This window comes from Amphibalanus amphitrite, unplaced genomic scaffold, assembly GCF_019059575.1.
Source record: "Amphibalanus amphitrite isolate SeventyFive unplaced genomic scaffold, NRLGWU_Aamphi_draft 000903F_arrow, whole genome shotgun sequence".
NCBI lineage: Eukaryota > Metazoa > Arthropoda > Thecostraca > Balanomorpha > Balanidae > Amphibalanus > Amphibalanus amphitrite.
In genome coordinates, this window is record NW_024882397.1 from 66,232 (window position 1) to 77,932 (window position 11,701).

The 11,701-nt window shown below is 45.1% G+C and overlaps 2 protein-coding genes across 2 annotated transcripts; one reads left to right on the plus strand and one right to left on the minus strand.

Moving 5' to 3' along the window:
• Positions 1 to 487: 487 nt before the first annotated feature.
• On the minus strand, positions 488 to 1,711 carry LOC122367886. Its single transcript, XM_043341413.1, has 3 exons — positions 1,532 to 1,711; positions 1,064 to 1,243; positions 488 to 742 (listed from the first exon to the last, which is right to left on the minus strand). Exons 1-3 carry the CDS (start codon positions 1,709 to 1,711, stop codon positions 617 to 619), a joined length of 486 nt encoding a protein of 161 aa, XP_043197348.1. The 3' UTR covers positions 488 to 616.
• Positions 1,712 to 4,965: 3,254 nt separating this feature from the next.
• LOC122367889 (ATP-dependent RNA helicase DED1-like) lies at positions 4,966 to 10,933 on the plus strand. Its single transcript, XM_043341416.1, has 3 exons — positions 4,966 to 5,027; positions 5,320 to 5,519; positions 10,678 to 10,933. The coding sequence occupies exons 2-3, from the start codon at positions 5,334 to 5,336 to the stop codon at positions 10,801 to 10,803; spliced, it is 312 nt and encodes a 103-aa protein (XP_043197351.1). The 5' UTR covers positions 4,966 to 5,027; positions 5,320 to 5,333; the 3' UTR covers positions 10,804 to 10,933.
• Positions 10,934 to 11,701: the final 768 nt, after the last annotated feature.

Consider the following 11,701-nt stretch of genomic DNA (forward strand, 5'->3'; position numbering starts at 1 on the left):
GATTACAGCTATTTTTGGTCACCCGAATTAGTTTTTTTGGCCTAAGTATAATAATTTGATCAATTTCAAATCGATCTATATGAAAAATAATCCGAAACTCCGGAATCGCCCGTGGCCTCTCGTAAGGGCGTTTTCGACCAGTGTGGTGGCCCAGGAGCCGAGTTAGAAGGGGGGGGGGTGTTCAGACACCCCCCCCCCCACCCCAGCAGAACGTGGAAATTCAGAACCCCCAGCCGGGCGCGGGTTAAGGACCGATTAGTAGGGTCCCGTGCAAAAGTCAGTTGGGACCCAGTTGGCACGTGCGCACGTGCAGGGTGCCGCTTTCAGATCTCGAGAACGGCTTATAGGCCGATTGCGCTCAAATTTGGCACATCGCTAGGGACCGGTTAGTAGGGTGCAGTGCACAAGTTAGTTGGAGGTACCCCTCGCAATTTCGCACGTGCAAGGCCCGCCCTTTCACTCGCTCCGTTGGTCGCCCCAAAAGGCGTTTTACTGGTCTTTATCTTTTGTTTATTTTTCGTTTATCGGTTCATTATTACACGTCGAAACAAAACATCGCACAGTTACACAACCATAACATTATCACAAAGGTACAGCTCAGTTTAGACATCACAAATCAACGTCCGAACTGGTTGCTGGTGGCCTGGTTGTTGGCGAACTGCTGATTTCCGAACAGTCCGATGCTCTGTCCGGCGGTGCTACCGGCGCTGTTCAGCGAGGCACCGCCACCGAAAGCAGAACCCTGGAAAAAGGCGCATTGCACGTTAATGACTTGAACTTTCGAACGTTGTACGTTGTTGCTGTGTAATTCATTAAAAAAAGAAACACGAGGCTTTAGAAAAACTCAAAACGTTTCAAAATACACTGATATATTTGTTACCTTTAAATTGTTTCCATGCAAATAATTGGTGAACTTACCAGAATGTTGAATATGAAATGCATATCTTGACCGTATTTGGTAAAAATACCAATGACAGAATTAGACAATTATCAAATAAGAGTAGAAAAGACATTGCTGCATCATATTATCTTAGATTTTAGGTTTAAAGCAAAAACAACTTACCCCGGCACTGGCAAAGCTGTTCTGAACCTGACTGTTACCGAAGAGGCCACTGGACTGTCCCTGGAAAGAACCAGAGTTGGCTCCTCCAGTGGCGCTGCCAAATGGGAATCCAAATTGGGGCTTGGCAGCGACGGCCACCAGCAGACAGGCGAGAACGACGGCGGTCTTCATGATGGAAGTCTGGAAACGAAAGATGGTGTAAACGTTTAAATAAGTGTGCAGAAATGATATTAGCCAATAACCGGATGGACATTGGACACATTGCTGAAGACAACATGACAAGGCGAAAAGGCATGCCATTACTATTTGCGAAGGTAGCTGCAATGCAGCCGATACCGGCATCCGTAATAAAAAAATATTCGTAAGTCCATAGCCCGATGTCGGCTAGCGGCATGGCCACTGGCCAGTACTGTATAGATAAGCACTTTGACGCTATGAAATAATTTATACTTGGCCACCTGTACTCACCGTTACGCTGGGAGCGTCTAGACACTGGTTTGATCTTTCACTGAGTGATGACAGTCGCCGCTCGGGGTTGTTTTTATATCCAGCCGGTAAGCCGTGGCGGAAAGTCCTTGTGTTCGGAACCTGTCTGCCGTCTCCCAGAATCGTGTAGTAGCGGCCTCCGCGAGAAATATTACGCGGCATTTGAGTTATGCGATTATTGTGTTGAAATTAGTCAGATTGAAGCAGAAGGAATTGTTTTCATAGTTCTCAGTAATCCTGGAAAATCCAGTAAAATTATTGAAGTCATGCTACACACGTGGGAAATGAACAGAAGTGGATCAATAGATGTATAGCATAGTGGATAGTGTATACGAATAAATACCTAACGATTTCAGCAGTGCCCGAGTGGGGATATAGGTAATAAACAGCGAGGCTTACGTACCTCCTTCGGCGTTTTGTCAGTCACCTGATGATTATTTTTTATTTCTCCCTAATGCTAGAGGTTCTACAGAATTAGAGTCAAAACCATCGGGAACCTTTCCTGAATTCACTTTCAATTGAACCTACCAAGCGTCGAATCGCAAGCTTCAAACAGTTCCCGAAGAGTATTTTGGAGGATAAACAAAACATTTAAGTATGGTTGTTCATGAAGAAAACAGAACCATTAGGCCAATGACCCAAATTTCGGGATACTCAGGATTTAACCCGCGCCCCGTAGGGGGGGGGGGGCCGAAACGGCCCCCCCTGTCCTTTTCGGTCGATATCTCCTAAACGGCTGGAGATATCGCCACCAAACTTTCAGGACCCCTCCGGGCATCGATTTTACACATTGTGACTAAACATTTTTCCAGAGGCTATGATAGGTTGGCCACAAATGACGTCAGAATGACGTCATGTTCTGTCATTTTCGACCGAAAAAAGACCTTCGCGAGAAGACCTGTCAGGCCTACAGCTTTGAAGATACAGAAAAATGATCAAGACACAAAAGGTGTAGAATTGACAGGGCTACAAAATTGCTATCTCAGATTTTTGAAATTTATGAGTTTTGACCCCCAAAAATCAAAAATGCATTTTTTTATATATAAGCCAAAAAATCAAAAAAAGTTTTTTGATTTTCGAAAAAAACGGAATAAATGTGATAGTACCTACCGTCTTCTATCTACATGCCAAATTTCAGATCGATACCTCGTTTTTTGGCCAAGTTATAGCGAAAAAAACTGTTCAAAAATGATGACGTCAAATTTTCAAACTCAATTTTTGGCGATTCTAGACCTCATAGAGCAAAACAAAGACGACCATTGGACTCCCCGTGACGAGCTGCATCGAATCGATACCCATTTTATGCAAAAATATCAACTTTGAAATTTGACCTAATTTGACCTGACCTTGACCTGACCTTCACCAAAACGTGACCTAGGCTGGCCCCAAAGGCTACCTAACCCACATAATCGCATTTGCCATGTAAAATGGACCATAAAACATGTATCACACGACACTTTCATAATGTGACCCCCGGTGACCTGACCTCGCTGTGACCTGACCTGGTATCAGTGACCTCAGATAGCAAAGTATGTGTTTGACGAACAATGTACCATCGATGGTTTTCAATAAATTACCAATTTACTCGATTTCACAACACATTTCTTGAAATGCCTGTGAACGGTGAAAGTCTGACCTTTGACCTGACCTGTGACGTCATCGGTTTGGCCTAGTTCAATGAAATTTGGTCACAAGGTAGTTCCCGGGTGGGGTTATCGAACGCCGTTTGAATTTTGAAAATCGGCCGGTAACTTTCCGAGATCTTAGGGGGGCCGTAACGCCCCCCCCCCCCTACGGGTGGTAGGGTCCGCCGGTAGCCCTACGGGGCGCGGGTTAAGGGAAAATCCTGAGTATGAGCGGCCGGCCGGCCGTGGGGACGGAACGGGACATCCGATTGACAAGCGGTCTTCTTTACTGAATGTCACTTGGACGTAAAAGTTATGTGGTGTGATGGCCGCCATGCGTTCTTGCCAACCACCGCACGTGGCGCGTGGTAAAGTTGGACATTTTTTTAAGAACCCCCAAAATTGCAACCTCAATTGCGGCACAACGGTTGGGCCGATTGAATTGAAACTCGGTACACAGTTAGGTCTCCATCAGATAATTCATCTGCATGTGTTAAGGTTAGGGTGCTACTGCACGTGCGCACGTGCAGCGGGCGCTCCCAGATCTCGAGAACGGCTGGGCCGATTGCGCTCAAATTTGGTACACGTTTGGGGACCAGTTAGCAGGGTGCCGTGAACAAGTCAGTTGGGACCCCGTTTGCACGTGCGCACGTGCAGAATGTCGCTTCCAGATCTCAGGAACGGCTGGGCCGATTGCGTTCAAATTTGGCACACCGTTAGCGACCGGTTTGAAGGGTGCCGTTGGAAGTACCCTCTTGGAAGTACCCTCAAGCCCGTTGGAAGTACCCTCTCGCCCTTGCGCACGTGCAGGGCTCACTATCTCGCTCGCTCGTTCTTCGCCCAAAAGGCGTTTTACTGGTTCTTTCACTCGGGCTGCACTCTCGCATAAATGAAGTGATGTCTTGAGGGACCTAACCTTCCCACCAATGTCGTGGGAAATTGCGAGATGCTTCACCCAGTGCATGTCTTGGACGACGAATCCACTGAATTTAGAAGTTTCTTTTTAAATGTTTTCCTCTCGATCAACTCATGCTGATCAAAAGCCTGACGATGTTGCCATTTTACTTAAGTTGGACCAACATCTAAGCCTGATTTATCCGTGTGCTGTTAGCAAGATATTTGTTGGTGTACAATGGGCAATACATGAGCCGTTTTCACGACGGCCATCTGGTACACAGCTGGTGCAGATTAAGTGCAGATTTGGTGCAGATTTAATCACAATAGGCTCATTCCGTTTCTTAAAAGTAGTCAGTCTTGGTCGCACAGATGCTTGTACACCTCATTTTTCAAATTTTTAGACATTGCTTTCGATTAAAACGCTGAAATTTAATTTCATGATATGAATATATTTGTTGTAAAAGAGATTTGCTGCAGATTTGGTCAAATTAGGTACATCCTCTAGAAACTATGTCGTGAATACGGCTTAGCCGACTCTTATGTTCCGAAAAAAAAATATCCAATCGCACGAAAACCTCGTCTGCTGGCTGGCTGGGTCTAGGTTCATCCGCAGACCAGACGGGTTAACTGCATGGGTTTCTACAGTTAATCACAGAGATTAATTACATCGACAGCGTTTGAGGGCAGTGGTGGCCAGGGTTTACCCGCTACATAGAATTTGTCAAACATATCCCGTTAATCCTCCGTCACAGCTGACAAATCAACATTGTTCTCTAAACTACGTATGTATTCTGCGTAGGAGTTATCGTAGTAGAAACCAGCCCACGTTGTCATAACAAGTTTGACTGGTTGTGGCGCGGGAAACCCTGCAGCATGACGACTATATAACCGCGGCTGGCACCAGAGTGGTCATTCAGTCGAGACCTGAGCTAGTATTGCACCGTCCGCAACTAAAGGTAAGCAGCATATCCGACATCATATCATCAATAAAATATACTCAGGGCGTCCCATGATAATAAGCTAATGATGACTTATCTCCACAAGAAATCGGTCGGCTCGTAGCTTTCGAATTAATTGTATTACAAAACGTCGTTAGCGTATCGTAATCGGGTTCGGGGGATTTTGGTAGCTAAATTGGAGACGATTTAAGTGTCACATAATAGGTATCTAGAAACGGTTTCTTTTTTCGAGCTCCCTTGACTCATCAATCATTCCTGTAACTGAATTTCTAACGTTGCTCCTCCCTAGTTTCAGACTCCGTCATGAAGGTCGCCGTCGTTCTCGCCTGCCTGCTGGTGGCTGTCGCTGCCAAGCCCCAGTTCGGCAGATTCGGAAGTTTCGGTGGATTTGGTGGTGCCAGGGGAAGCGCCAACTCTGGATCCACTCAGGGACAGTCCAGTGGTCTCTTCGGAAACAGTCAGATTCAGAACAGCTTCGCTAACGCACAGGTGAGCTTCATTCGGATCTTGTTCTATCCTTCAAAAATCATTATGCAAAATATGTTTGTGAGTGCAGGTCAATAAGCTCGATGCATTATCCAAGGTACCATTATGTACATCCTAGTTAAATATCATTGCCGCAGCTAAGGTGTTTCCAGGACCATGCGGTAAGAAAAAGAAACGATATATGAGACTGTAAAGTCATATTTAAACCCAGGTATATTAATGATAATAAATCGTTTAGCGGACTGACTCTGGGTGTAAAGAAGCTATTTTTCCCTGTACTTCGACCTTTATTGACAGGTCTTCAAAGGGGCAATGCGGTTAAAAAAACAAACAATAATCATGCTATACTCAGGGTATATTGAATTAGGGGGTAGGACCAAGTTTAGTAGGCATGATATCAGCAATTATTTTGTTTTATATGGCGGTTTTCATTTTCACAATATTATTTTTGATATCATGAAGTTTGTATATCTCGGTTTTACGAAAAATAGTAGGGCAACAAAGATAAATTTCGCGAAAAATTAATTTTAGTTGGAAACATCCATTCTGGTATGCAAAATTCAGTAGTAATTCGTCGTGAATGTACACGACGGTATTTTCGATTCCGACCATAAACAAGTCGAATTTACTGTGCGCAACGTCACTACTGCCGCACCTCTTACTACCAGGCGTTCAGCTTTCAACTACAAACAAGCTGACTTCGATAGAATGCGTGTGTCGTTACAATTATTGTCATGGACCGTGTTGGACAGTATGCATGTGGACGCAGCAGTAGACGCATTCTACGACCTCTTGAATGCAGTCATCAGCGACTGCATACCTGTCGTTGATATAAAGAGGAACTACCCACCTTGGTTCGACCGTGGCTTGCGTGATCTGCTGCGAGAGAAAGAGACTGCCTTTCGCAGACTGAAACGTAATCGGTGCGAGGAGACCGAACAGATATTTCGAAACAAGCGACGAGAATTTAGGAACTTAGCAAACAAAAAATACAGCGACTATTTAGTGGGACTCACAGTCGAATTCAAAACAAATCCAAAACGGTTCTGGTCTTTCTTAAAGTGTACCAAAAGCGGAACTAAATGTCTATCAGCTCTCAAAGTAGACGGTGTAGAGGTCACGGACGACACAGACAAAGCGAATGCACTGAACAGGGCGTTCGCGGCCAAATTTACCGATTCTCCTGTGACCGTACTACCCCAGTGTCCGTCTTACAACTTGTCACCTTTGACCCATTTCGAATGCAATGCAGATCTGGTAAAAAATATCATGGAAAACATACCCGTAAATAAGGCCTGTGGCCCTGATGGCATAAGCGCCCGTATCATACGGGAGTGCAGCGGCGCGCTGTCAGTTCCAATTACTAAGATCTGCAAGCTCTCTCTGAGCCAAGGTGTTTTTCCGACGTACTGGAAGAAAGCCAATGTCGTACCACTGTTCAAAAAAGGTAGTGTCAAGGACCCTGCCAACTATCGCTCCGTGTCACTCATACCACTCTTCGGTAAAGTCCTTGAGAAAGTTGTTTACCTCAGCTTGCTTCGACATGTGACCCCCGCTATATCGCCCGAGCAGCACGGCTTTGTCCCAGGCAGGTCGTGTGCAACGAACCTGGCCACACTGCTCAGCGCCGCATACAACTCGATTGACGAACAGTGCCAAACCGACTGTGTGTATACGGACTTCTCAGCCGCCTTTCAGAGTGTCAATCATCGTCTTTTAATTCACAAACTTAAAACGTCATATCACATATCAGGTTCGGCACTGAGCTGGCTGACGTCATACCTCAACAATAGGCAGCAGCGCGTTGTGGTGAACGGGAAGTGTTCGGATTGGTGCTGTGTCACATCCGGCACCCCGGAAGGCGGCGTAATTTCTGCTCTGTGTTTCGCGCTCTTCATCAACGACCTGTCTGTTGGGATGTCCTCCCGGGTACTTCTTTTTGCTGACGACGCCAAAATTTATCGCAAAATAGCCTGTCCAAAAGATGCAACAAGCTTACAAGGAGATCTTGAACGTCTGCACCAGTGGTCGAAAACTTGGCATCTCAGGCTAAACCCATCAAAATGCAAAACGTTCAGAATGACTCTAAAAACAAAACCACTGGTCACGGCATATTCAATCGGAGGCACGGTTTTGGAACATGTGAATGAAATTCGAGATTTGGGCGTTATTTTGGACACAAAACTTACATTCGGACCCCACGTTCATCAGATGGTATCAAAAACAAATCGTGCTTTGGGTGTCCTAATCAGATCGTATCAAAGGGCTACCCCGGGAGGACATCCCAATCTCAATGTATCATCTGTCATGGTATCATACTTCGCCTATGTTCGTTCCAACATGGAATACTGCAGTGTAATTTGGAGTGGAGCCGCCGCAGTGCATCTCGACAGGATTGGCCGGATCGAACACAAGTTTTTAATGTGGCTGAACGCCAACTGTCATCATCGCTCAACTTCCATCTCATATGCCGATTTGTTGAAACATTTTAACCTCACTTCCGTATCTGCCAGGCTGGTGCAGCACGATATCATGTTTGTTCGCAACGTGCTTAGAGGCAGAATTAAGTCCGCACTCTTGCTGCAGGCGTTCTCGCTTAGTGTGCCTATCCGCGCAACTAGGCAACAGGCGAGTGCGCTGCTGCATGTGCCATTTGCAAGGGTGAACGCAATGAAAAACGGTTTATTTACAAGGCTGCCGAGGCAGCTCAACCGGCTTGTAGAGAGACTTCCCGCGGTGGACGTGTTCTGCGACGGTATTTTCACATTCCGTAGCAGCGTCAGACATTTTGTGGCAGAAATGTGACGCTAATGAAAATGCCTCGCTGTATTCGATGTGCCTGCCTGGCAGGTTCATTCATTTCATTTACTAGCATTTTACTGGCATCTTGTCGTCATCCTTGTTGTCATTTATCGCACTCTATTGAGTATTCTTATTCCTTTTTTTATTTATACCTTCTATCTTTTATATCTATTTTTTTATTTTTTTTACCGGCCGTATATTTATTGGTCTTTTATTATATGTATACCTACCCGAGTGTGTCGTCTTTGTACCTATGCATGTAACTTATTCGTTTTAAAAGTGAGACTTCGTCTTTTAATGGGTCCTCCCGTCGGCGATATGAATAAATAAATAAATAAATAAATAAATGAAGCCCAGTATGGTGACCGTCTAGTGTGCTTCCAAGGCTGAGTACCTGATATCAACAGGAGTTGTTAACTATTTTGCCTTACGTTGCTAGGTGGTTGCTAGGTAGCTAAGGATACTCTCTTGCGCGATCATTTGCACTTATTTTTCCTCATTATATCGACATGTTGCTGTTTCTGAGACCTAACTCATGCTAAGAAAAAAAGCAGTTTTCTTAAAATGTGTATTTAAGTGCCGTAGTATTAATACAGCTCTGCAATTCTGCTTAAATATCTGCAAAATCCTGACTTCCCCGAAAATTATCGGTGGTGTTGAGGATCGAGCCCGTCGATGAAAAGTAAGTCAATATTCAAAGGCTTCAAAACGTTATTTCTTGTTGTTCTGTGAAATAGAAATGCAGAGACCGATGATAGTGCCAGTGTTGAGCTTTCCAATGAAGCATTGCAATTAGTAGTAAGGTTATTATCACCGAAGATATCTTCCATCAAATATTAGAATTCTGCCATTGTCTTGCTGTAGAACAGGGTTACTTTCAGTCTCTTGGGAACACGATTTGCCGGTCTCAGATAGAAAAACACTTCAAAAAGCGGTAATAGACAATGAAATTTCCCACCTGATAGCATCTCGGGTTTTTATATATCCTGTCTAGAATTTTCATAAATCCGACGTAAAAATGGCTAATTTCGTCAGATTCCGAATTTTTGCCATTGGGTCTAATGTAAAGCATGGATACTTTCAGTCTCTTGGGAACACGATTTCCGTACCTCAGATTGAAAAACACTTCAAAAGTCGCAGATAGTAGACGATTTAATCTACAAGATAGCATCTCGCTTTTTCTGTATCTGGTCATGTATCGTCATAAAACCCTCTCAAATATAGTCAATTTAGCATTAAAGTCTATGGATTTAGAAGAATTTTCATATCCGACTAGATTTGGGCTACCATGTCTGTTGACCGGGGGCCGGCTATACTGCCATCCACGAAATTCTCAAAATGATCGATGCTAAAACACGTGACACAACTTACAGACAGTTCGTACTCCAGTAGGTCTACTTTTTCAAAACACTATCCCATAGGGCTAAGCGAGAACTTTCCGACACCCTGATTCAGTGATGGGTTGCATAATCGAATCTCGATGGCCTCCCTTACGACACGGCGGGACCATGTTGGCTCGACCGCCAGCGTGCTAGCCTGACCTGGGTCAAATGGTTGGCGACACTGGAGCCAGTGTTCAGCTAAAGGGGATGTGTCTTACCTCCCATGCTTTATGGCTGCTACGTGTTCTTTAAGTCGCATGCTTTTAGGACGCCCGGTCTCGCCAACATACGTGGTACCACAATCACAAGTAGTCTTGTAAATGACACCTTTTTGCAAATCCTTTGGTAGGATTTGCAAAGGACGTACCACCATGGACGTACCACCAAAGGATTTGCAAAAAGGTGTCATTTACAAGACTACTTGTGATTGTGGTGCCACGTATGTTGGCGAGACCGGGCGTCCTAAAAGCATGCGACTTAAAGAACACGTAGCAGCCATAAAGCATGGGAGGTCAGACACATCCCCTTTAGCTGAACACTGGCTCCAGTGTCGCCAACCATTTGACCCAGGTCAGGCTAGCACGCTGGCGGTCGAGCCAACATGGTCCCGCCGTGTCGTAAGGGAGGCCATCGAGATTCGATTATGCAACCCACCACTGAATCAGGGTGTCGGAAAGTTCTCGCTTAGCCCTATATGGGATAGTGTTTTGAAAAAGTAGACTTCTGGAGTACGAACTGTCTGTAAGTTGTGTCATGTGTTTTAGCATCGATCATTTTGAGAATTTCGTGGATGGCAGTATAGCATGATTATTGTTTGTTTGTTTTTTTTTTAACCGCATTGCCCCTTTGAAGACCTGTCAATAAAGGTAGAAGTACAGGGAAAAATAGCTTCTTTACACCCAGAGTCAGTCCGCTAAACGATTTATTATCAAAAAGAAACGACCTCCGAATCTTGACAAGCCATTCCGTTTTTCCAGGGTTCTGCTTTTGGACGCGGCGCTTCTTTGAACAGCGCTGGCAGCAACGTCGGACAGAGCATCGGTCTGTTCGGAAACCGCCAGTTCGCCAACAACCGGGCCACCAGCAATCAGTTCGGACGCTAACCCGAACCTTTCATCGATGAATACATCGATCATTGTTTGAAGAATTGTGCATAAATCATCATGAGATCATTATTTTTGTTGGGACTACCCATACTATGTTGAATGTGAAATATACAAATTAAAAACCCAATGCAACAGGCTCTTAGATTTCAAACGTTGAGGAGAAATGTGTGCAGGGTAGAATATATTATTCAGCAGTAGTGCCGGGTTGGCATGCCGTCTGCATCGATCTAATTGGGAGAGGCTTACACACTGAACTCTATAATGTGGAGGGCGCATCGGCCGCCAGATGGTGTCCAACGGTGCCGCCATGTTGCGCAGACCAGGAAGCGGCCGCCGCCTGTGTTGGGGAATAGGGAATTCGGGACCTCGATTAACCCTATTCCTGGCGGGGGGCCTCAGGAGCCCCCCCCTGAGGTTTTTTGGTTATTTCTCCCAAACGCGTTGAGCTAGGAAGCTCAAATTTTCTGACTTTTCCTAAAAGGCTTCTACGCAACATGTCTGAAAATTTTGAGTTGATCTGACCTCAGGTCAGGTCACCAGAGGCGGTTTGGTGACCCTACCTCAGAAAAGTTTGCAATCACGCCAGAGCTAGAGTTTTTGACCGATCAATTTCTTCTCTTCAGGCTTTAGTTAGGGTACCAGTATGTGCAATTTGTATATCTCGGAATTTTGATATCGGTGACCTAAGGTCAGGTCAGTTTCGCGACCTCCCCATTATAAGTCAATGGGGGAAAAATCAACTCCCTGTTTTTACCACTAAAACGAGTCGGAATGGCCCCATATACCATACATGACTTCATATACGATCAACCTTCACTACCTTGAGGTCTGTTTTGCTGTTGGGCAGCTGTGAGGTCATGTGACGTCATCAAAGGTCACCAAAGGCTTTTGGCCA